At 39.8% G+C, this 24476-nt stretch overlaps 2 protein-coding genes across 7 annotated transcripts in view; one reads left to right on the top strand and one right to left on the bottom strand.

Annotated features, from left to right (window-relative positions):
• fmnl2a (formin-like 2a) overlaps positions 1-2733 on the top strand; it is a 60347-nt gene extending 57614 nt beyond the window's left edge. The window contains exons 26-27 of one of the 5 annotated variants that reach the window (XM_028592226.1): positions 183-282; positions 735-818. In XM_028592226.1, the coding sequence (XP_028448027.1) occupies positions 183-282; position 735 (101 nt within the window). In that variant the 3' untranslated portion in view covers positions 736-818. Of the gene's footprint in view, positions 1-182; positions 684-734 lie in introns of those variants that run through there. The other 4 variants (XM_028592225.1, XM_028592228.1, XM_028592223.1 and 1 more) reach the window with 4 other exon arrangements.
• A 401-nt stretch (positions 2734-3134) lies between these two features.
• Positions 3135-20189, bottom strand: prpf40a (PRP40 pre-mRNA processing factor 40 homolog A). Of its 2 annotated transcripts, XM_028592230.1 has the most exons (27): positions 19944-20188; positions 17684-17764; positions 17376-17519; positions 16046-16129; positions 15380-15398; positions 15258-15277; positions 15068-15109; positions 14808-14918; positions 13565-13685; positions 13229-13253; positions 12775-12990; positions 11832-11937; positions 9813-9877; positions 9550-9714; positions 8494-8602; positions 8136-8286; positions 7828-7961; positions 7480-7594; positions 6987-7078; positions 6737-6853; positions 6316-6453; positions 6110-6205; positions 5929-6015; positions 5682-5772; positions 5525-5586; positions 5181-5336; positions 3135-3782 (listed from the first exon to the last, which is right to left on the bottom strand). In XM_028592230.1, the coding sequence occupies exons 1-27, from the start codon at positions 19944-19946 to the stop codon at positions 3693-3695; spliced, it is 2640 nt and encodes an 879-aa protein (XP_028448031.1). In that variant the 5' UTR covers positions 19947-20188; the 3' UTR covers positions 3135-3692. The 2 variants fall into 2 exon arrangements, with proteins under 2 accessions (XP_028448031.1, XP_028448032.1); XM_028592231.1 differs by lacking the exon at positions 17684-17764 and having other exon boundaries at positions 3693-3782; positions 19944-20189.
• Positions 20190-24476: the final 4287 nt, after the last annotated feature.

Genomic DNA, 24476 nt, shown 5'->3' with positions numbered 1-24476 from the left:
CTCTGTCCCCTCTCATGCCCTGACCCTCTTCTGGCCCTTTTCTCCATGCAGCCTGCTGCCACGTTGCTTTGCTCACGCAGTGCTCTCTTAGCAAAGCCAGTGTGAATATGTCAGGCTGACATGCTCTGGTCAGCCTCCTGCTCCTCCATTTTTAACCTCCATTTTGTCTTCTCTTCATCTAGCCCTAAAGAAGAATAATATTACTAAATTTCCCAATGTCTACTCGAGGGTAAGGAACTCCTCCAGTAGCACACCTGTAGTGGTGGATGTGTCCCAAACCTGGCAAGCATCTCTTTATTACCTCCCTTCCTGTTTCACTGTCTTCTCATTTAGGGTCCACTCAGTATAGACCTACCTCTCCCTCTGTTCTCTCTTCATCATACAGTATCTCCTTCATAACACTAAATGTCAATATCTAATGATAAAAAAGCTACTCTTTTCAGTAGTTTAGTCACTCTTTTATTTTATGGGGAAAGTGCATCTTGGTTTCATGAAATGCATGGAAGCTTTTCTACTCAAGTCAAACCCTGTAGCCTGTCTCAGTCAGTAATACCAGGAGACAGCTGACCTGCAAGGCTTTTTTTTCTGTGTAGAACTCATGCTGCTTTGAAAAGACAGGCTGCCAGCACTCTGGGCATGTGGGCTCATCAAAACACCTCAACAAGATGACTGACAGCTCTTTCATCCCCCCCCCCCCCCCCCAACCCCCATCCGACCCCTTCTTCCCTCCTCAGATTTGAGGAATCAGCCTTACAGGCGAGCGGACGCTGTGCGGAGGAGTGTCAGGAGACGCTTTGATGATCAGAACCTGCGGCCGGTGAACAATGGTGAAGTGATGATGTGACGAGGGAGCAGTGCATGTGCTGTTGGGGGGGTTGAAGATGGTGAGGATGTGTAAGAGAGGGAGAGACAGGAGGTTTGATTCAGAGTGAAGGATGATAAGTGAAAGATGACAAGTGTAGCAACCATAGAGATGTGTGTATGTATGTATATATATATATATATTACATAAGAATACACATTATTCCATGTCTGTGGTATAGTAGCAGCTTTTCACTATGAAGGACTGGGAGCTGTATGGGACTGCATTTAAAGTGTCTGAAAGGTTGATTCAGAAACCAAGTGCCTGAACTTATTTGTGTGGGCTAGTGTCACGCCATCTTCAGTTTGTCTGATGACTGTTTGTAATATTCCCCACTTCAAGCAATACAATTTGACCTGGCTTTAATTTTAAGATGTGTAAAACTGGACTTACGGTGGCCTTAAGAGCCACGTGAAGAGATGCTTCCTTGGAAACCTAACGTAGAATGTATGGGACACGTTCCCTTTAGCTGTTACAAGTATTACATCTTGTAGTGTTGAGTTTGACAGTCTGTAGTGTCTCGGTACATTCCGGTGCTCTTTTTCATTCCTCTTGCTATACAAACGTGCTCAACTTTGCACTTTTTGCATCTAATGAGGTTTTTCAACTTTGACTAAAAGGGCTGAAGAAGGTGATCAGAAAAAGTAATTAAATATCTATATTTTTACTAAAGTAAGTTTTAAGGATGATGAAGAATGAACGGAAAAGACAAAACCATTTCAAAACAAGACTGGGCTAATGTGAATTGTATATACCAGGCCTCTCTCCATGCGGACTTCTCTTTATAATTTGTTACTTCAGTTAATGAATCAAGCCTGACATTGTAGCCCTTAATCTGAAGAATAAGCCGCCTGCTCACATAAAACTCTGCCGTCCATTTAAAATGTTGCATTTCTGTAGCAGCAGAGCAGTTTGCCTGGTGTCTGGGAACAAATTACAAGCCACTGAGCCTGTAAAACATAAAACACATTTTCTACCAAATGTAGAAACTGCATGAAAGATACTGAACCCAACTGGATATAACTTTGCATTTCATCTTATTTTTCACAGATTAGTTACATTCCAGGCTACTGCGTCTACTCACTTTTATTGTAATTTTAATGTATAGTATTTAACCACTGAAAGGATTCCTTTAAGCTCATGTTTTCATTTAATGTGTCCATTGTCATCAGAAACCTGGCAAAACAAAAGTATACAACACAAAAGTTTCCTAAATGTACAGATATTTTGCAACAAACCATGCTTTTTTTTTTTTTTTTTTACTTAATTCACATTACCAGATGGTTAATATTGTACATATTGTTTAAACAAAAGTTTTCATTGCCTTGTGTTTTACAACTTGAATGTTATTTTAACTTATAGTTTTTGTTTTCCATTTTTTGTATATTTAATTAAGCCAAATGCAGCCAGAATCTAAGGTAGTGTTAAATCCTAATCGTCTCACGGTGATGCAGGAGGCTGCAGACCACTGACTTTGCGTGTGGGTGTGTCACAGGTACATCAAAGCCAGCTACAAAAACATGATCTAATTTGCAAATGTTGGTACATTGAACAGATGTATACTCCTAATCATACACATTGTATCTAATAATAAAACTAATTTCTATTAGTTGACCTGCAACTAGCTGGATTTGTGGCTTAGTGATGCACTCTCCTGTGATTCTCTCCACTAAAGCACATGCTGCCATTCATCTCCTAATCTAACTGGATAATACTGGCATGTTTTTTTTTGTTTTTTTTTTTACTTCCACCAGAAATGTATTTTAGGCAGTTTGTGCTTATTACAAAATAACAAGCTTTTTTTCTGAATTAGTTGATATGAGATTTTCAACGAATATGGTTAAAATAAACTATTTACATTGAATATAAAACGGTTTATCTTGGATGTCTTTTTTCTTCTTCACAAAACAGGCATAATGGTTAACCCTTGTGTTGACTTTGGGTCACATTGACCCGTTTATCAATGGTGTCAACAACAGAAAAGTGTTTTCAAGGTTGACGGGAAGACAACACAAGGGTTAAGAATTGACCGAGCTACCAATACACGACTATTATACTTGAGCAATAACTCCGCTGACTACAAGCTTTTTACCACAGGACTGTTGTATTAGCCTGCATTAGTGTAAGATAAGTGTACCTAATAATAAACTGGCAGAGTGTAATTGACATTTCACACTTAATTATTGAACTGAATCTAATCTCAAATGTAACAAATTACACAAATGACATGAGTAACCTTATTGATATCTTAAAGTATCCAATTACAGACGTAATCCATTGAAACAGTATTTTATTACATTTCACTTTAGTATATGAATTTTAACAGATGCTCCAGTTAAAACTTATTTGGATCATTCCTCGAGACTACATCTGCAGTTCAATTGGACCAAATCAAAAATAGTTTCATTATCTCAGAACGTGTCCAGAGATCATGAAAGATATGTTGTCCAGAAATGTTGTCTTCTTCTTACGCTACTTTTTCAGGTGAAAGACAGTCAGTGTGACTAAAAAGACATACTTTTAATTGAATATAAAAATTATTGGCAATGGAAAACATGTACAACTACAGTCAACTAAAAAATACTAACAAAGGCAACAAAAAGACAACCTGAAATTTAAAGGTTGATTAGCTGATCATTTCCCCGATATCAAATTAATCACAGAATAAGCGTGTAAGCTCAGTGTCGTACATTCCCATAACTACCAGAGAACGGTGTTGTCTCACACAGTCCGTCCAGGGTGGTATGCCCAGTACAGTCAGATGAGCCCGGAGGGGAATGCATGTTTGTAGAAGTGTACAAATACAAGAAAAGGGCAGCAGAAGTGAACATCAAGGTGCATCCAGCTGTTCCAGTAAAGTTCTTCTCCTTTTCTCCAGCTCTCCCTCACTCAGCTCACTGCCTGATGTATCCCAGCCACCCTGACCGTAACACACAAAACAAAGACTCAGACCAATGACCAAACCATGACCAATGAAACGTGACTGGTGTAAAGATGAAAGTGAGTCACTGAGTTTTCACAACACAACCTGTAAATGATACTGGTTACCTCCCACAATGACTAATAAAACAGACATAAAACATCAAATGATTTTAGTAACTTTTGGCATGGAAACCTACAAAGAAACTCTAAAATGACTAGGGTTGGGTACCAAAACTCCAATAGGGCACCGGTAACGAGAATGAATACGAAACGAAATTTCGGAGCCTGAATTTGTTTTTTTTTCCCCAGAAGCACTGCTGCACGGGACTCTACATTACTGTTAGCTAGTAGCTGGATTAAACTCCACGGTTAAAATGCTGACAGCTTACGTTTAGCGGTGTGATGTGTGACTGTTTCCCTGTAACAGTCTGACTGGAGCTGGTTGTCGGAAAAACACAGATGGTGCGTTTACTTGAAACTCGCCAGCCTTGTGGTGCATTTTAAAGTTATTGTAAAATATCATTTTCCCATCTGGTTCTTGTTTTTGTCGTTTACCAGCAATTTACTAGTGAAATAAGTCATTGTTATAAGTTATTATTACATTATTAAGCAATCATTTAATTTTGACCATATGGCCTTAGCAATACACAAGCCGTTCTTTAATGTCGCCAAACATATGTATCGTTTTAGCACTGGTATCGGAAAAAACCCAAACAATACCCAGCCCTAAAAATTATATAAAGCTACTTAAAAAAGGTCCCATGGCATGAACATTTCACTTCATGAGGTTTTTTAACATTAATATGCGTTCCCCCTCCAGCCTGCCTATGGTCCCCCAGTGGCTAGAAATGGTGATAGGTGTAAACCGAGCCCTGGGTATCCTGCTCTGCCTTTGAGAAAATGAAAGCTCAGATGGGCCGATCTGGAATCTTCTCCTTATGAGGTCATAAGGAGCAAGGTTACCTCCCCTTTCTCTGCTTTGCCCGCCCAGAGAATTTGGCCCACCCGTGAGAAAGAGAGACATCATGGCTTTCAAACGAGCAAAGTGGCAGTTGGTCAAGGCCACACCCCCACCCTCCACCTTGCCCCCCCTCTCTCCTCCTAAATAGCTACAGACACAGAAATGGCACATCCTAAGGAAAGCTCATTGTGGGACTGGCTCTAGTGGCTGTAATTCTGCACCAAGGCTGAATTTCGGGAAAGAGACTTCAGATACAGTATTGGGGGACCGCTGAGGTCTATATAAAAGCCTCCAAAAAGCAGCATGTCATGGGACATTTAAATCGTAAATTCACCAAATAAATCTACATCAACTTCAACATCCAGGTAACCTTCAGTAACCCACAAAAATCAATTTGCTGCAACTAAAAAAAAAAATGGAATATAGAAAACCAACCTCCTCTTTTGCAGCTTTTCTTTTAGGAGACTTCTGTTTGGAATCTGAGCGAGATTTCCCCCGAGACTTGTCGTTCTCTTTATCTTTCTCTAAGTCCTTTTCACGCTTTCCATCACGCTCTCTTCCTTTCTTCTCAGTGTCGGAGTCTGGCGATGCCTGGTTGTCATATTTCACCATCAGTGCACATACCAACACAACATGCACAGTCAGATTATATATACAAACATATAATAAATGTACAGTACCAGTCAAAAGTTTGAACACGCTTTCTCATTCACTTGAATGGGAAGGCGTGTCCAAACTTCTGACTAGTACTGTATTTGGGGGTTTTTCTGTGTACTCACAGACTTATGGCGTCTCTTCTTGCCCTTCTTCTTGTGCTTCTTGGATTTTTTATAGCTTCTCTCTGGTTACAGGCAGAAAATATAAATAAATGTCAATAGTGCTGCCCTTTTTCTATATACAATGACAAATAGATCTAAGATTTGAAAAGCCACTCACCAGATTCTCCGCTTGACGAACGTTCGGAAGGAGATTTGGACTGTGACCTCTTTTTCTTCTTGTGGTATTCCTCGTCCTCAGACTCTGAGCCCTGTCAAAACATTAGAGTGGAGTATCTCAGAGATTAACCAGGCATAAAATGGGAGTATTGAGGTAAAGACAAAGTTATTCTTGTAGATTATTAACGGCTAAATTGTTTTCCTGCAGCTCATTGCCTTGGCTAAGCACAATGCTCTGGACTACTAACCGATCGAGAGCGGGATCGTTTCCTGTGGTGCTTCTTAGACTTCTTTGAGTGCTTCTTCGTCTTGGAGTGGTGATGTTGGCACTCGTGCTGTTAAAAAAAATGACATACCACGTTTAACAACATCACCTTTGTCATCAAGAGTGATACATTTAGCCCATATCCACTGTCCTGACAGACTTACCTCTAAGACATGCATGAAGTCTTTGAATATTCGTTTCCTCTCAGACTCCAGAGTCACGTCTTCAAAGGCAGATTCTTTTAAGAATCTCTCTCTGATCTGAAATCATCACAAAACACAAAAGTAAAATGACATGATACTTAGTACAATCAAAACAGAAAAGACAAGCTACTATTGCATATACTAGCGTATTGCATAGAAAGGCGTACCCCCTCCCATGTAGTCTCTGGCTCCAGGGGTGGTGTGGCCTGCTTCAGCATGTTTTTAAAGGCTGCTTCTTTCCTTTTCATCTTCCTGGCCTCCTCCTTCTCTCGCTCTCTCTCTCGGGCTTCTGCCTTCTCCAGTAACTACACAGTAAGAGGTTGCAAAATGGGTTAACCTAATAAATATAATCAATGAAAAAAGTTGTTTTAAAGCCTGAAATACAAAGAAACAAATTAACCTTGCTCAAGAGTCAAGAATATAACTTAATTAACTATAATGACTAAAATTTAAAATACTTAAACCTTAAGCTAAGTTACACAAAATGATCTCCCCTCAATATAATGGTTACCAGCATCTGTGTTCTTCTTAAGGAACTATGTAAGATGGGAGAAAAGAAGAAAAGTATATCTAGGAACGGAGTCTTACACTGTTGAATGCCAGCTTTATGTTTCCTGCATCCAGTGTGGTGGCTCGCTTGTCTGAGCTGATCACTGATCCAAAGTCATCAAAGCTAGTGTTGACTTCCACCAGAAAGCCTTTGTCCTGGCAGCACAAAGGAAGATTTACAAGTTGTATGACATAAAATAATAAAATAGCAGATGTGAAGTCAACAGTTTGTCCTAGGACACTATGCCAGATATAAATAAGATTTTCACCAGAGGTACAACAATCTTACCTTTAGAATATCTTTAATGATCCTCTTTTCATCATGGTAGCGGGCCTTCAAGTCTTCAACATAGAATTTGAACAGATCTAGGGGAGTGGAACCTGCAGAAAAGACAGGATAAGTCAAACGATGTAGACAATGTGTTTCATGCTGCAAAAAAAAAAAACTTTAAACTAACAGAGGACCACAACTGGGATGCAAAAACAATGAAGCAAAAACACAACAATAATAATAATTATACATAAATCTGTTTGCTGAATGTTTTGTTAAATGTTAAAAATATAAAAACACAAAAGTAATCTAAAATAATTGTGGCAAAAAAAAAAAGAAAAGCAACAACGTATGCATGAGTACACTGATGCATTGTGTTGTGGTTCATACAGTATTCAAATACTGAGCTGTGTATGCTTTATTTCTGTGTTCATGTCATGTGCCGTTGTCTGCATATCACATCATATCACGTGTTTCAGAGCATTCAGTACACGTGGACCTGCTGTCCTACCCGGCTGGCCCAGCATGTTGGCAAAGCGGATGTCGGAGCTCAGGGTCGGGTACATCTCCATCCAAGCAGACATGGAGTGAAGCTGACCGTGATCGTGGAGCTCATCCAGGAATTTCTGCGAGAAAACACAATATGATTTCAGCACAGCATCTGATATCCAATGGTTATACAAATAGAGTTAGTCCATTCTGTGACCTGGATTTAGTTTAGTTGTAACCTTTTCAAGAGAAACAGAAAATACACAAAATTAATATTTCATTTAGGACATCAAGCCAGCATTTCTATCCCTGGCACGGTGACTTCCAGTTTGTAAGTCTTTTTGAGGTGCACTTGTTTTGGCCCTCTTACCTGGAAGGCCTCTCTGTTCTTGCGTTGTCGTCTTCTCTCCCTGAGAAGAGTCTTCTGTTTCTCCTCCTCTTCCTCCTTCTCCAGAGCCCGGATATGCTCCTCAAAACAAATGAGGGCATCCTCTTTGTCCATATCTGTCAGCAGGGAACAACACTATCAACAGGGAGAACTGAAAATGGTTTACACACAGAACCTAGGGAACCACTGGTTATTTTAAATAGAGTTAGGTAGAAACTTTGTCTTCTCGCTTCTACCATCAGTTTCAAACTAAAGTAGGTAAATAAAGACATTAATGTCTGCTCTCATACTCTGCAGCTCCTCATCCTCTGCAAAGGTAGGGTTGTCCAGCAGGTACTGCTGGGCCTCTGACCAGGTGGTGCGGTATGTGACGTTGGCCATGTTGTCCAAAATGTTCTTCAGAGCTTCCCAGTTCCTCTTTCTTAGCTGTTTGGCTTGCTCCTGGAAACATTTTGTAGAGGAGGAAACCAGGGTGTTAATTGTGCCAGTGTTCACCCCCAACTTAAAATAACGTAATGTATGATACTGGCAGATAAAGACTAAAAGTTGAATGATTCTACATCATTATGATAAACATGCAGGCAGAAAATTTCTTCACTGACTGAAACTCTGAGAGAGTTTTTGCTCAACTATAGAACAAAGCCTTACCTTCTCTTTCTTAGCAAGGTAGAACAATACATCTTCATAGATCTCCAGCCGGTCTCTCTCTGGTACACAGCTCCACACTTCAAGCTCATTAAACATCTGTTCTGCTTTCCTGGAAGACGAACACACGAACACACACATTTTCATACAATAACCCACATGAGGGCAGCATTTCACAGGCCAAATGTATCTCTAACACATTACTGCTTAGTGCAAGCGAGTAGATGCGTGAAGTTAATAAAAAAAATGAATTACATGTTAATGAAAATGGAAAAAGCACAGTTTAACTTTTTGTAAAGAACAGCTTTGTGAAGAAGCAGTGGTTGACTGTAGTGAAATATGGACACACAGACACACACAACTGCCTGTTGGTGCCATACTAGATTACAGCCCCAGTCACCACAACAACCCCAGTGCCAGAAAAACCCTGGAACTGGCTCGTTGTCAAGGTCACCAATGTTTCAGTCCGTCCCTTCTGTCCGTCACGATGACTTTTACACAAATGCCAGACCAAAGATGGTGGACTGGACCTCTCGCAAGACCAAGGACCAAAACTGAAATATTATAAATGTTGTTGGCACAACTTCTAATGCGTAACTCCTTACTACATGTTAATAGGTGGAAAAAAAAACCTGAACTGAATTAGTACACATTTAGCAAAACATATGCTATTTCTAGTTGTAGTTTCTAGCATCTCTGTTGCAGTCATATGTGTGAAATTCATTGAAAAAGGTGAGGAAGGGGATAATAAACAGAACATCAAGGATGTGTATTATATCGAAATCTAAGAAGTCTTAACATCAGAACCAACAAATCACAATCTTCCTTACATCCGCTCACTCACTAAATTGTGACCAAGCAACATTATGTCAACCGTGTGACGAGAGCTAATGGGTCAAAGCAGTGCAAGAGGAAGCTAACAGTGCTGTAACTGCATGATGGCGTGCACAAGCCATAGGTGACCTTTCACTGAACTATCTGCATAACTATATTGACAATTCAGGGAACCATGAATCAATACAGAAAAAAAAAACGTTGTGAGATTACTGCAGCACTTACTTGTATCTGGTGGTAGATGTCATCTTCTCGTGGTTCTCCAAGAACCTCTGAAAGGTCTCTTTGGACTCCTTGTATTTAATTCTGGCTTCTTCTTTTTCTTCCTTCTCTGTTTGGACTTTGTAGGCATTGAACGCCTGTTTCTTCTCACTCAGTTTGGGAAGTGCACTTTGTTGACAAGGAAAAGTGAGAATTTGAGATCAGATGGACATTGTTATCACCTCCTATTGTACATAGGATGAACTAATCCCAGGAGAATAGTGTACCTGTAGCGAGGATCATTGATAATCATTTTCATAGCCTGTTCCCAAGAGGAGTTTGATGACACACCCTGAAATACAGAGAATACAATTCAAAGTAATGATGGCCTGTACTCTTAAACTGACAAGTTAAATTGACATATATTCAAAAAAACAGATACCCTTTATTAGAAAAAGCATGCAAGACAGGCAGAGGAGCAATGAGCTGTGGTGCTTTGTCTCCTAGAAGTCAAAACATTTTCTTAATTACTAATAGACGCCTGGTTAAGAGGTGTGGCGAGGCAATCATTTAAAGAAGTGCCACGGAGGACTTATGTAAGCGCCCTTTTGCCACTTGCCTCTCTCAGGGAGTGACTCCTTTATCCATTATGAACCGATTCCACCGCGTGCCGCTGTCTTGTAAATTGTCACAGTTATTCTAACTCACTGATGCATGTCATTTTCTCTCACCGTCTTAATCCCAGCCAGCCCCGTGCCTTTGATCCAATAAAGCTAATCATAAAGACAGAGCCATTAAGATATTGCAGGAAATGGCAAGCAATCTCAGAGGAGAGCTTTGTGCACAGCATTAAAAAGAAACTAAATATAGCAGCATTCAAGGTGGGGGGGTGCTAGGCTGCCTTGCAACACAACAACATTCACAGCAACAGGAGGTGAAGCTTAACAATTGAGCTAAGACCTTCCAGGGGCTCATGAAGAGGGACAATGATTAGATCCAGGTCACAATGCAAAGGATGTGCTGGTAAACGCATCAGTAAAATAGACCTATGGTTAATGGTATACAACTCAATAATCAAAGCCCAACTTGTTTGATGAAAGAAGCCGCCTCATTTAATAACAAAATGGAACTTACTGTAATGCACTTATTATTGATAGGCTTAACGTGGCTGTATCATGATTATTATTAACAAAGTGAATTTTATCAACAGAAAATGTATTGAACAGACAGCACTTTTTAAAGAACTAAACATTTGCTCTAGGGGTGTGACGAGACACTCGCTCACGAGACAAGACGAGACACGAGATTGGGGTCACGAGAACGAGACGCGATCTTAACACTAATTTAAAGAAAACTTCAGTTAAGAAATATGACTGGGACAAATAGTCTTTACTCAGAGAACGAAGGTTACAAGCTAGGGGTGTGACGAGACGCTTACTCCACGAGACGAGACACATCACGAGATTGGGTTCACGAGAACGAGACGAGATTTCTCGTCGAGGTGAAAAGTTGTCTCGTGAGGCGATGTGATGTCAGCGTGATGGAGCGTGGAATTACTATTGAAGATCCCCCTGCCACTTTTAAATCATTTGTGTGGCAACATTTTGGTTTTCCTGCGGAAATAATAAACAGCGAAAGAGTGACCGACAAGACGAACGAACATTGTAAGAAAAAATGCCGTATACCGCGGCTAACACGAGCACTATGCAAAAACACTTACAGCACCACCACAGCTCTCTACTAACTACTGCACCCAGCGACTCGCGGTGCAGTAGTTAGTAGTAATCTGGCATTTTTTTCTTACAATGTTTACATATTGTGTTCGTCTTGTCTGTGACTCTTTCACTCTTTTCACCTCGACGAGAAATCTCGTCACGCGAGATCTCGCGAGATCTTGTAAAACGAGATCTCGTCACACCCTTAATTTGCTCCATTTTTTTTGCTACAATTTAGAACAACAAGTTCACAATCAACAATCAGTGTCAAACTACAGCCACCTTTATGATATTTTGCATTGCAAACTGAGCTCCACTCCAAGTGATGGCAGGCGGCTCTACAGTCTTTGTAGCTGTGATGGCCCATGCAAAATTAAGTCTGAAGTATTCAAGGTGCTGGTCACAGCTACAGTAAAAGCACATTATGGTTACTAATCTATGTCTAGAAAAGCACACTGATTTTTGTTTTGTATTTGACCTGCTAAATGTCAAGCAACATAAACACGCACTACAGGCTGATAGAGACAAGACATCCTCTACATCCTCCTACAGTGTGCGGCCACGTTAACTCCATTTGACAGCCTGACTCACCTTCTCCTTCAGCAGCTCTTTGAAAGCCTGTTTGGCCTCCTCTTTCGTGTTCCATTTGTAAGTTTTCTTCTGAATTTCTGGCCGTTCTTCTTTTGTAACTTCAATACTGAGGGCAAAGGAAGATGTTAATACATTTACTAAGCTGTGTTTGCATGGAACATTTAAAGGCTCTGACACACCAACCTGCCGGCCAACCGTCGGCAGAAAAGGCAGTCGGACTGATCAGTCGGCTCCCGTCTCTCAAACAAGTGCCTCAGAACACACTGAAGCGACGCCGACTTGAGCGTACGTTCTGCACGTGCGCGAGACGTAATACATCTCCATAACAGCAGGCGGTGCTGAGCTATATTGTCGCCCAAAAAATGAAAATCGGAAATGACGGAACATCTCTCTAGACCTAGTAAACACGCACGCCGTCGTCAGTCATTGTTTTCATCAGAGTGTTGATAGTAGTCAAGAAGGATGGTTGTTGTCATTACTCGTTAAACGGAAGAAAATACGATGGCTAGTAATAAGATACTGGCGTTGTCAGCTCTCTGGCTTCTTCTTGTGGAAGAAGCACTGATTCGCTAGTCAAGGGCTAGCACTCCACCAATCAGATTGGTCATTGCGTCCGACCGCCAACTGGCCAAAATGGACGCCGACGGCACCTCCGACTGACGACGGCACGGAACACACCAAACAGACTTGAGTCACCGACCTCGCCAGACCGTCCGGCGGACGATAATCGAGTTGGTGTGTCAGCGCCTTAAGACATTGAGCATTTATTACATTGGGTGAAGCGAGACACAAAAATAGACCTTGTCCATTAATACATTAAGCTTAAAGGGTGCAGTTTACATAAACCAAGTGCTATTATGACTATGGTTTTGGCTTGATGTATATGGTGCATGTCTGAGTACTGGAGACAGTACCCATCTCTGTATCAGACATAACTGTTTACCTGGCTGTGGCCTCTGTGGCGGCTGAGCTCTCTGAGGAAGCCACAGGTGCATCTGCAGTCTTGACCTCAGCTGTGTGATGCATGGCCGCCTGAGACAAGTGTTCCTCTGAGACTGCTGTTGCAGTTTCCGCCTCAATCATGGTTGCCATAGTGGCTGTATTATCTGCTTGCACTGCAGGAGCTGCTGTGATGCCAGGAGCCATTGCCTCTGCCGTTCTGAAATCAGACCATGACGGGTAAAACCACTACACATGATTAGAAGAATCCCAGGACAATGTAGCGGACTTGAACATAACGGGTCACTACATGGAAATGAAAAACTGGCAAATTAATAAAAATAAAAAGGTTTTTGATCAAGGAGGGAGAAATCATGTTCAACAAGCTCTGTATTTGTTGTTTATAATACATAATGCAGCAGTAAAGAGTAACCAAAAGGTAAACAGGAAGCTCTTACCCATTCTCCTCTGCTTTGATCATAGCTGGAATAGACAAAAGGAGATAGCTGTTAGGGCACTTGTTTTCATTTCAAAGCATGCTGCAGATAAGAGACAGCACAGAGACAAATGTACTGCCGGAGCTACATTGTGTTCCTGTATTTATGCTTCCTGCGTTTGTACATTAATGACGTACCAAACCCCCTCTAATGCATGGCATTATTCGTCACACATGCCAGCGGCCTACCATTCATGATGCTGTTAAAGGCTCATCCAAGGAACGCAGCATGGCTCACTGTAAAACATTACTGCCTTTCTTATAACAGGTTTGACATCATCAGAGAGCAGCTCTTTACCTTCCAGATCCTCAAGCTCTTTGGGTTTGGTCCATCTGGACTCCTTCGTCTGAGAGTTGTAATAATAAGGCTTCCCTGTGTCTGACTTGTACTCCTTCCAAGGGCATTTAGACAACATTTGCTAAAATGAGAAAAAAAGAAGGGAATATATTTCAGTTGTGATAAAATGCACAAAGATGACTAGTGTGAGGTTAGGACAATAGGAATATATTCTAGTAAATTTACAATTTAATTAATTTTGATTAATGTGCACAGCCCCTGATAAAAAAACTAAAATAAAAACATTGTCTAATTTATGCTATGAATTATCGGTGTAAAAAGTATGTGACTATGTAAGTGAGTATAAAATGTTACCTGGGGGAACTTTACAAATAGATGTTAAAGGAGACCTATTATATACAGTTTTCAGATTCTTGTATTTTGTGATTCTTCTAGAACATGTTTACATGCTTTAATGTTAAAAAAACACTATTTTTCTCATACTGCCCATGGCTGCAGCACCTGTATTCACCCTCCGTCTGTGATGCTCTGTAAGAGCGCCTGTCTCTTTAAGCCCCCCCTCCTGATAAAGCCCAGTCTGCTCTGATTGGTCAGCGCTTTTCGGCATGTCAGCGAGTCTTTAGAATCTCCGCTGTTGTTGCGCTCCGTAGAACCTGAGACTGACTGCAACGGAGTATATATAGCAGGACTTTGTACTGTGAAAAATCACCAATAAAAGGTTTCTAAAACAAATACTACACAACCGGACATGTTTCAGCAAAATCGCAGATAAAAGCTTCTGAACCAAATAACTTACTACCTAACCGGATATGTTTCAGAAGTAACGTGACCCAAAATTGGGGAAAAATTAACAACAACAATGGTAGCCAAGATTACAGCTTTCCCTGACTTAGCATGTAGCTAGTCCTAAGTAAACACAGCAGTAGCCTTAAAAAAAACTGCAATATTCTGCCTGGACAAATCATAGAAACCCAGCTCAGTGTTATGTGACACCGAGCCAAGAGTAGAAAAGAAAAAAAAAAAAAAAAAAAAAAACGTTGAAAGCGGAGTGTTCAGAACATTAGGAAATCTGAGGTTTTTGCTCAAGGTGATGTCTCTGAAATACGTTTACCTCATTATTTGAAGCTGTGGCCTCATTTAACATGAAAATCTGACATAGTAACATTATAAATATGACAGAAAATACGGAAAAGCATTAATAGGTTCCCTTTAAACATGGTATGTGAGTGATAAAGGTTTGCACCTCTGCAGGAGATTTGAGATCATCTGGTTTCTCCCATGTGGATTGCTTGGTCTCTGTATTGTAAAAATAGGTCTTCCCATCCAGTGATTTGTGTTCTGTCCACAGGGACCTCTGAGGCAAAGAAAAAAACAAACATAAATCAGCTGTTTTAGTGTTTAAAAAAAAGGAACCACTTAACTTTGGTTCCATTTAATATACTTTTACAGCTCCTAGATAATATTGTTTCACATCTATCTTTCTATTTCTAAATGTGCACAAACCTTCTTTGGCTGTTCCTCCTGTGGAGATCCATTTGTGGTACTCTGCAGGGAAAAGGAACAAATGAAATGTTGGTAGACTGCAGTTATTAAGAAGACAGAAGACAAACGTCTGGAGCCAACGATGAGAAATCTAAATTGTCAAAATTGTAAACATGCAATTACTGCATATAAAGAGAAAATATACACTTACAGCAGTACCAGGTGCAGCAGCTGTGAGAGTAAAAACATAAATCAGTCAGACGCTGTACTTCTATGAATACAAAATATGCAAGAATATGATTTGTAAGTAACATGACAAATCAAGGATCTTACCTGTCGAGTCGACACCAGGCTGCGGAAAAAGACAATTTTATTAATGAATTTTTTTCCCCAAAACTGAAAGTTTACTTTAGCACATCTCTAACACTGAATGATGAATTCAGCCGGGAATACAGACTCATCATTCACAACACACAGTAACTGACAAATCTTTCCTAATTAGTTTAAAACTCCACACCCTCAAGATGCAAAAATATACTTGTGATGATGAAGAGGTGTTATGATCTCTGAAGCAGCATGGACGTTGTCTCAATAAATATATCAGAATGCTTATTTGAATAACTTGCTTACCCCTCAGTATAAAAGAAAAATTAACAGAAGATCAACATTGAAGGGCTCATGTGTTTCACTACGTTAACAGCGATTCACAGCTGAACCAAAGCCAAAACAAAGAAGTGACAATAAGTGACATGTTGCACAAAGGTGCTTATTTTAGTTGTAATCACCAACTGTTTTCAATTATGTTTCTCAGCGGTTTCAGTTTATTGTGTGGTGAAAAAAAAAAAATATATATATTTTTTTTTAATGGAATGACATCAATTCACATCCAACGGTGTAACTTGGCAGTGCAAATTATACCCTTAGCATTTCACAGACTGCAGTGCATTTTTAAGAAGTGTGAAGCAGAGCACTGATGGTAAAGGTAGTGAGGAGAGTTACCGGTCCCGTTGGTTGTACAGCCGCAGCTGGCATGCGAGGGGGCATCATCATCCCTGGCATCATAGGTGGCATCATGCCTGGCATCTAATAAAAGAAGCATCATAAAATATTCATCTGGCATTTCCATACCACCCAGTGCAGGGAGATGTATTAAGACAGAGTGTGAGACAGGGTGTTGGTGTCTGTGTGGAAGGCTGTGTGCACCCGGGGATAGAAGGTGAGACCGAAACTGAGTCTGCTGTGTTTATTTAATGGTGTGATGCCACACCTTGAGATTTGTGAAGTAGAAATACACCAAACTACATCCCCTCAGCACCTTTTTAGATTTGTGTTGCTGGCACCTTGATCAAACACCCCCCAATACCACACCTATTTATAAGAATGACAGGACCACATATGCTTGCTAAATGTGACCCATTTTTGCTTTATAAAATAAAGAAAAGAGAGAGAGTGCCTACTTTAGCTGTATACAAGCATCCAATGGTAGAGGTTCTAAATGATGCACAAGCATCTTCAGTTAAGTGGCATCTCTTTAAAAAGGACTATGAGCGTTCTATCTTCTTTCAACTGATTCTGATTTTAAATGCTTAATACATCTTCTGTGCAGAAGTGATAAACAAAACAAGGAAGTTAAAATGAACGTTTCTTACAACTAAGGTTTTATTTTTGTTCATATCGACCTATAGTAGGTCAAAGTTAAGTCAGGAAGTTGGTCTGCGATGGATATGGTTTAGCATTTGCCTTGGGTTATTTTCCAAATAAGTTTGACTAACCTGGAGGTTTGTTTGTCTGACCGCTCATGTGTCATGCCTAGTCTGATCATTTTTAGTGATGTTGCCGCTTTCTAATATCTCAGCCATTACTTTGGTAAATACAAAGTTATCCATAAAGTAAAACCCAAGTAGTAATGACACATGAGTTTATTTTAACTATCTAACATTTTCTAAGGGTCACTTCTCAATGCTGTAAGGCTACACATGATTAACAGCAGAGTTGCTAAGACACTGGGTCAGTAGCAAAGCAGTTATGTACAAAACTTGTTTCTTCTTTAAGTACAGTAGTTTGAAAAACATGAACCTAAAACATGGTGGACTGTTCACTCTAGAGCATCTAGAGTGTCTTATTCTTTATTAAATTAATAACATCTGCCCCCTATCTTTTTCATTTATCTGTGTTGGGATGTGTGAAGTGGTAAGTCCTTGTTTGACTTAAGATTCAGAGCAGGATGAGTACTGGCATGAGAGGAGCAGAAGACACACAGTCCACTTAGCCCTTAGAACTAACAAATCCAACAAAATAGAGAAACCTACAAGCTTCCTACAAGGCTCACCTGTCCCATTGGTGGTGCCCCCATTGGTGGCATTATACCAGGGGGAATTATACCAGGAGGCATTGGAGTCATGCTGGGCGGTCGCTGTCCCATAGGGGGCATTCCGATAGGAGGGAAATGAGGCGGTATTCCTGGTGGTCCCATCTAGACAAATTAATAGAGAGAGAGAGAGAGAGAAAAGATGCATTAGATTAGATTAAACATCAATGAAGACTTCACTATTTACCACTCTCAGTTCAACCCTGTATGACAACTGGCAACAAGAAGTGAAAAGCTAATTATCATAAACACATCTGTCACTGACTTACAAATGGGGGAGGTATCCCTGAGGGCGGTACACCTGGATAAGGGGGCGCTTGGCTCGGGCCATTATTAGCGTCCGATGAAGACTGTGATGAATAAGAAACACCACACAGAATTAGTGAACAATAGCCTGTGGTGTAACGCGTAATTAGCAGCGTGCTTAATTCAATAAAGCCACCATTGCTGTTTCTCCAAATATGTCCTTAAGATTTAGAATGTTGTTTAGATTTTTGGGCTACAATTCTACAGTTAAAGTGATGGTTCGGAGTAATTTCACCCTAGGGTCCTTTGCACCATGACCTCGAGCCAAACAACCCCCCAGAAGCTTTTTTCACCTGGGTCGAACATTGGGTGAGTTAGCGTTATCAGCTGAATAGCTTAGCGCAGGGGCTAATGGATCCACGCTTGTATCTCGTAAATGACCCCACTAATAATAATGCCTGAAATGATAGCAAACTTCTACACTAGTACAAATAGGTTATGCACTCATAAAACGATGGATTAGAAAGTTTTAAAGTACACCAGAAGTTTATGTAAATAACACTTGCCTGTTGTCTTCTGCTCTCTGCTGTTCCTGCTGCTGCTACAGAGCAGTAAGAGTGCGTAGGGACATCTCCAAATTACAAGTAAGTGCTGTAGTATAACTAGCAGGAGACAAGTTATAATTGAGATACGTTTGGAGAAATTACCTTATTTAATCATTAAATTAATAAATATTTTTGTTGTATCTCTTTTCGGTGTTGTAATTTGTAGACGTCTTTCTGGCGGTAGCAGTAGCAGCAGCAGCAACAGCAGAGAGAGCAGAAGACAACAGGCAAGTGTTATTTACATAAACTTCTGGTGTACTTACAAACTTTCCAATCCATCGTTTTATGAGTGCATAACCTATTTGTACTAGTGTAGAAGTTTGGTATCATTTCGGGCATTATTAGTGGGGTAACTTATGAGATACAAACGTGGATCCATTAGGCCCTGCGCTAAGCTATTCAGCTGATAACGCTACTCTACGCTAACTCTCCCAATGTTCAACCCAGGTGAAAAAAGCTTCTGGGGGTTTGCTTGGCTTGAGGTCATGGTGCAAAGGACCCTAGGGTGAAATTACTCCGCACCATCACTTTAAGATAAAAAATAAAGTTGTATCATGACATGCACAACCTAAATGTCATTACTATTAGTTTAAATAATTGTAGTATTCATAAAAGGAAGAGGGGACAAAATATAAGAAGTGCATTTCAAAGGCAGAACAATTCTATAGCACCACAAACTATATAGCCTCCCAAAAGTCAACACCTCTCTAAAACGATTTCAACAAAAACTCAACTTTATAAGCTTCATGATGATTTATTGCAGGGCTGTTGTATTAACCTGCATTCGTTTTTAGCTTGGTGCACCTAGGCCTTTATGGAAGTGTATTCACAATAAAAAAAAAATTGAGAGCGAACAAAACACATTTTCCGTCTGCAAGGCAACATTTCTGAGCGCACAGGCGCGGATTCGTAAGAGCAGAGTCAGATTTGAGAGTGCAATCCTGGTCATGCGTCTGCTCTCTTAATTTTCTTAACGTTATATTTAACGTTAAGCGCCAACTGAACCTTACTAACGTTAACTTAACGCTAGTGTTAGCTGTGGCTGACAGGCTCTCTAACCGTTTACTTTCGTTTGTCTTTGTCCATTTTACCTGACTTTAATTCTCACTAAAAACACACATGGATTATAAAATCCATGTTTTTAACACCTTCTCACCTCCTGTCTGAGTAATGCTTATTTGCTAAGTAACTTCTAGCTACCGTGTGAAATGCTGTTCGTAATGAATGACTACAGACTCGGTCTAACCCCTGGTGCAGAATAATGGTTTATGTATGAGCTAACGTCATAGTTTAGCTAGCTAGTTAGCCAACTATTCAGCTAGCTGAACACGTCTTTTATCAGCCTTGGGTTTAAGTTTTTAAATACCGTGAGACGCATGTACTAATTTTATATCTAACCGAAGCTAACTGCATGTTAGTGGTCTCTACCTTTATTTTATAATAAACTTCAGTTCCAGGACATAGTCGGAACCATGACGCTATGTGTGTGCCGCTATCTTAGCTCAGCGCGAACACGACATGCTAACCTGGGGTGTTATAGAACGTGCAACTTTATTAAAGCATCATGAAGAAAAGGAGCCAGTCATTAACCAAAACGTTAAATAAGTACGCCTACACTTTTCACAGTTCGGCTTTTACTTTCCAGTAATGATCTATTCTTGTAAATGGTTGTACTCACCATGTTGACGAGAGGGTATGCCTCCGAGAAACTAGAGCACCTCTCAACAACGAGCAAAACGATTGGCTCAACTCCCTCCGCATGCGGAGAGGTCAAAGGAAAAGATTCTGTAGCATCATTCTGCGGTAGTAATGTGCAGAAATGCGCAATAACATAACAGACAGGGCGATTATGTTATGATCCTGTACCCGTATGGAAACACAATCGGCGAAAAAAGAAATTATCAAACTCCATCTGCCAGGGAAGACCGTGAGATGCGAAAAGCCAGTAAGTGGACGGCCCACTTACTGTGGACCTTTATTTTTTTTTATTTTCTTTTGAAAACAATTTAATCTGTGCTGGAAAAAAAGAAGACAAACAAATTACAAAGTAATTAAGCACCAATAACATCAAATGCAAAATGAAATACTGCTAATAAAATAAGTTAACATATAGTAAAATAAATATAGTAAAATTATTTACAATATGATAATGCAATATAACAAGTTTATTCAAAAGCTAGATTTGATTCTTATGGTAGGCTATATACTAGCTATCCCAACTTAAAAGATTAGACAGAAAAGACATTAACATAGACATAGCCTACAAGAAAGATATAGTTAAGCTAGATTAAAAACACATACAAAGAATAGTTAGAGCTACATTGTATTGACAATTAGGTTTTAACTGCACCAAAAAAGCATATAGGCTACCGTAGGCCTACAGTTATACATGTATGTGTGTATATATATGTGTGCAGTAGTTTATAAAGCTTGCACAGACTAGTAATATTATCACTTTCCCATTACAACAGTTCCCTTACAGTCACTGAAAGGGATCTATTGTGACCGTGCGGTAGATGATTGTTACGTTTGTCGTTTATGAGAAGAAAGTAGTAGAATACAAGAGGAACAAAGTGGATGTATTTTGTTGTGTTAAAAACGGAAATAAATACATTGTGTTGTTATTGGAAACAGTGGACATTTTGGTCATTTACTACACACGTCTAAAACAAATCGACTATGCAACCGTGGTGACGTTTTATTGAAAGGAAAAGGGGTCACTACAGTGGATATGACGTCATAAGTACAATTGGAAACAGCGTTAAATACAGTAGTATTTCTAAATGTCATTATGACCCTAATTACATTCTGTGTTAGATAATCCATCCCCTTATTTGCAATCCTCACCCTGCACTAACATGCTCATCATATAGAATTATTTGCTAAGGAGGAGTGACTTGCTCCCCTGTTATTTTAGATTATAACAGGTGTCCATTTCTGAAGTTTGACTCTAGCTGGTGTATACTGTAGCTGGACACAGCAAAATTACCTTAGTGTATTGGGGATAATTTGGAGAAGTGGCTGTGATTTTCCAATTATTGGCTTCTGTGACACAGTTCTCCTGGCAGTTTGTAGCTGGAATGATTCCCAGTGATGGTGGGAAATTAGAAAGTGGTCAGTTTTCACACTTGTTTACCTCTTTAAGTGCATAGCTGTGGTCTTCATTATTTCCTTGTTCCTCTTGCTCCTGCAGTCTGGTCATATATTTTTCACACAAAACAAAGTTAAGCAGTAGCTCATCCATTCTGAGGGTTATTCAAACAGAAAATTAGCTTGATGGCCTAATAAACACATTGATTTTCATTTATTGCTGTTATTGTTAGAGATGCCATGTGCACAGTCTTAAACATTTTGAAGGACCAGGGTATTCAATGCAGATATTACAGACGTACGTGATGGGCATCTTACCTACAGTATATGCTGCTCAGTGCTGTTGTTTACTGTGGAGTTGTCCCTGGGATTTAAGAGTGCCTTTGGACTGTGAAGCATGCAACAAAGAGTTGGGAAACAGATGTGCCCACACTCGAGGTAGACTGCAGAAAACTCTGATGAATTTACTGACAAGTGCATGAGAATTCCCTATCCATTCTCTTAACAAGCCAAAAAGACAACAAGGCGACAGTGAGGGCCAGTGATGGATTGAGCTATGATCTAATGATGGGAGTCAGTTAACCACAGAGCATTTCTTCTTCTTCAGTGAAACAAACAAACATAAAACAAGCCATAAATCAACACCGTTGCATAGCTGCAAATGTTTTTGGTTGAACTGAATGATTAAAAAGAAAGATATTTTTAAAACAATGTTAAACCGGCCTACTAGAAAAAAAGTTGAAATGGTATCAGAAGTGAGAGACTTTTCCTTAACCCTGCTCTCGACAGGTATAATGTTGTAATTATTCATGTAAAGAATTTACAAGAATTTTAGAATTCAGGACATTATTTAAGGACATTTTTCACTCCTTAAAATAAATATGTGATATAAAAAAAATATAAAAATTGTAAAACTGCTTGCCATGGTGTGTTCTTGAGCAATACATGAGGCCCTTCCACCATCAGGGGCGCTGTTCTGCAGCAGACAACATGTCGGCACCTCATTGTAGAGTGATAGTGAAATAAAGATTTTCCCATCAGGAATCAATAAAAGATGTCTAACACAACTCAGATATCACTCTGGTTAAGTTTTTGAATTCACACTTTTATTGATTTCACCATCATCTTTTATTTATCATAGTTTGCTTGTAGATGATTAATGTTGATCAGATGCTGAAACTATTTCTCAAGCGTTTCCATACACTTCAGATATATGCACAGCTTATCTATATGTTTGGTGTTCTATTTTTACATCCTAACACAGTTAGCCTATGCCTCATTGTTGTGTGTGTGATTGATTAACAATAAATGAGGTGGTCAATGTTTGCCTCTGGCCATTTTACCCAGTGAGCTTTGAGTCCAGCATGCTGCTGAACTGCCTTACAGCCACTCTTCTCTCATCCAACAATTGGCTTCCTGTCAGCCACGGTCACATTATCTATCAACAATACACATTATTACATTTACAGTCTGCTTTTCTATTCCCCGTTAAAAATAAAGGCCAGAACTGATCTGAATGTGTCTTATGATTCTGTTTAGATCTTTTCTCTCAACTGGAGAGCTATTACAAAACAAAAGGTTTGTTGCAAAGGAACGTTTTTTTCTTTTTAATGATTCATAAAACTTTCTTTCATGTGCAGATTTTCGTGTTTACGTGGTTTAAGATTATTCTCTCTCTAATTTAAGCCACAATCAAATGGTTAATATGATCACTGATTTAGTAGTATATTTTATGTAAATGAAAATGTAGTACGGTATATCTTTAAAAGGATGCGCTTTGTATCTTTATGCAATAATCTGCTCTCAGGAAATGATTTGTCCACCTCTCCTCTATTTTGCTTGAGGGGAACATGTTTTGTCTAAAAGCATATTTGTCCTCAGGGTGATTATTGACCACTGTGCTACATAATCAATGAAACCATGACCTCTGAGCCAAAAAAATCTAACATTATCCATTTACTACATACTACATGCAGTCTGGTTTATCTGCGACTTTACATGGCACTGGCTTCTATTAAACCCTGGGATCACAAATGTGAACCTCAGCTACTTTGAGCTCTGCACAGCATTTGTATCAGGAGTAGAGAAATTCCTCTCTTGGTTGTAATTATCCCTCATGAACACACAAAGCTGTTGATTGCTGAGTACCAGCTATTCACAGTCTCTTGTTCTGAAAGAGTTGCTGATTTTATGGATATCAGGCATTTAGGTCAGGGTCTACTGTACTTCCTCTTTGCAATGACACACACACACACACACACACACACAAACATGACATAAAACCTTTGAGCATGACGTCAGAGCACAGCAGAAAAAAAGTATGAATAAGACATGCCTACTGAATGTCATAGTAAATGTCAGACACTATATTTTGAGACTCTAAAATCTCTCTAAAAATGTTTCTTCTGAACAACGTGACAACTCTGGAAGATCCCCCAGATATGAATATCTCCTGTCTGATAAACCTGACATTATGCTCAACACATGTGAGCTTTTGCCGAATGTGTTGTTCTGTGGCCTGCGAGGACATAAGCACTTTGAAAGGATCTGAGATGCATTGTCATCTGTCAGAAAATGAATTGGTTAGGGTTCTGCTGACAGGTTGTCACTCAGAAAAGGCTGTGTGTGTGTGTGTGTGTGTGTGTGTGTGTGTGTGTGTGTGTGTGTGTGTGTGTGTGTGTGTGTGTGTGTGTGTGTGCGCGCATGCGCGCACGCTTTGGAGAGATGGACATAAAAGCAGACACACACACACACACACACACACACACACACACGCACACGCTGGCCTAGGGCTGAAATGACAAAAGGAATACAATCCTATCAATCAGGCCCTACCTGATGGATGTAAATTGCTTCCCAACACTGATTAATATACTAATACTAATACTAACTGCAAGAAAGTGAATAAGCATATTTCCCAAAATGTGAAACTACTCCTTTAAGTTTAGGCTATTAAAGTTATTTTACATTTTTTGATACAAGTAGACTATGGGAATTTAAACCCACAAAGCCCCACCATCAACTATTGACACACTGAAAAAAGAAGACTTGTAGCGAGGGAGATAAAGGTCTGGTGATTAATTTCCAGCCCAGCAGAGCCACACATGTCTCTTCATGTGGC

Source organism: Perca flavescens, chromosome 11 (genome assembly GCF_004354835.1).
Source record: "Perca flavescens isolate YP-PL-M2 chromosome 11, PFLA_1.0, whole genome shotgun sequence".
Lineage (NCBI taxonomy): Eukaryota > Metazoa > Chordata > Actinopteri > Perciformes > Percidae > Perca > Perca flavescens.
The sequence above is the reverse complement of the archived record's forward strand: the minus strand, read 5'-3'. Positions and strand labels throughout refer to the sequence as shown.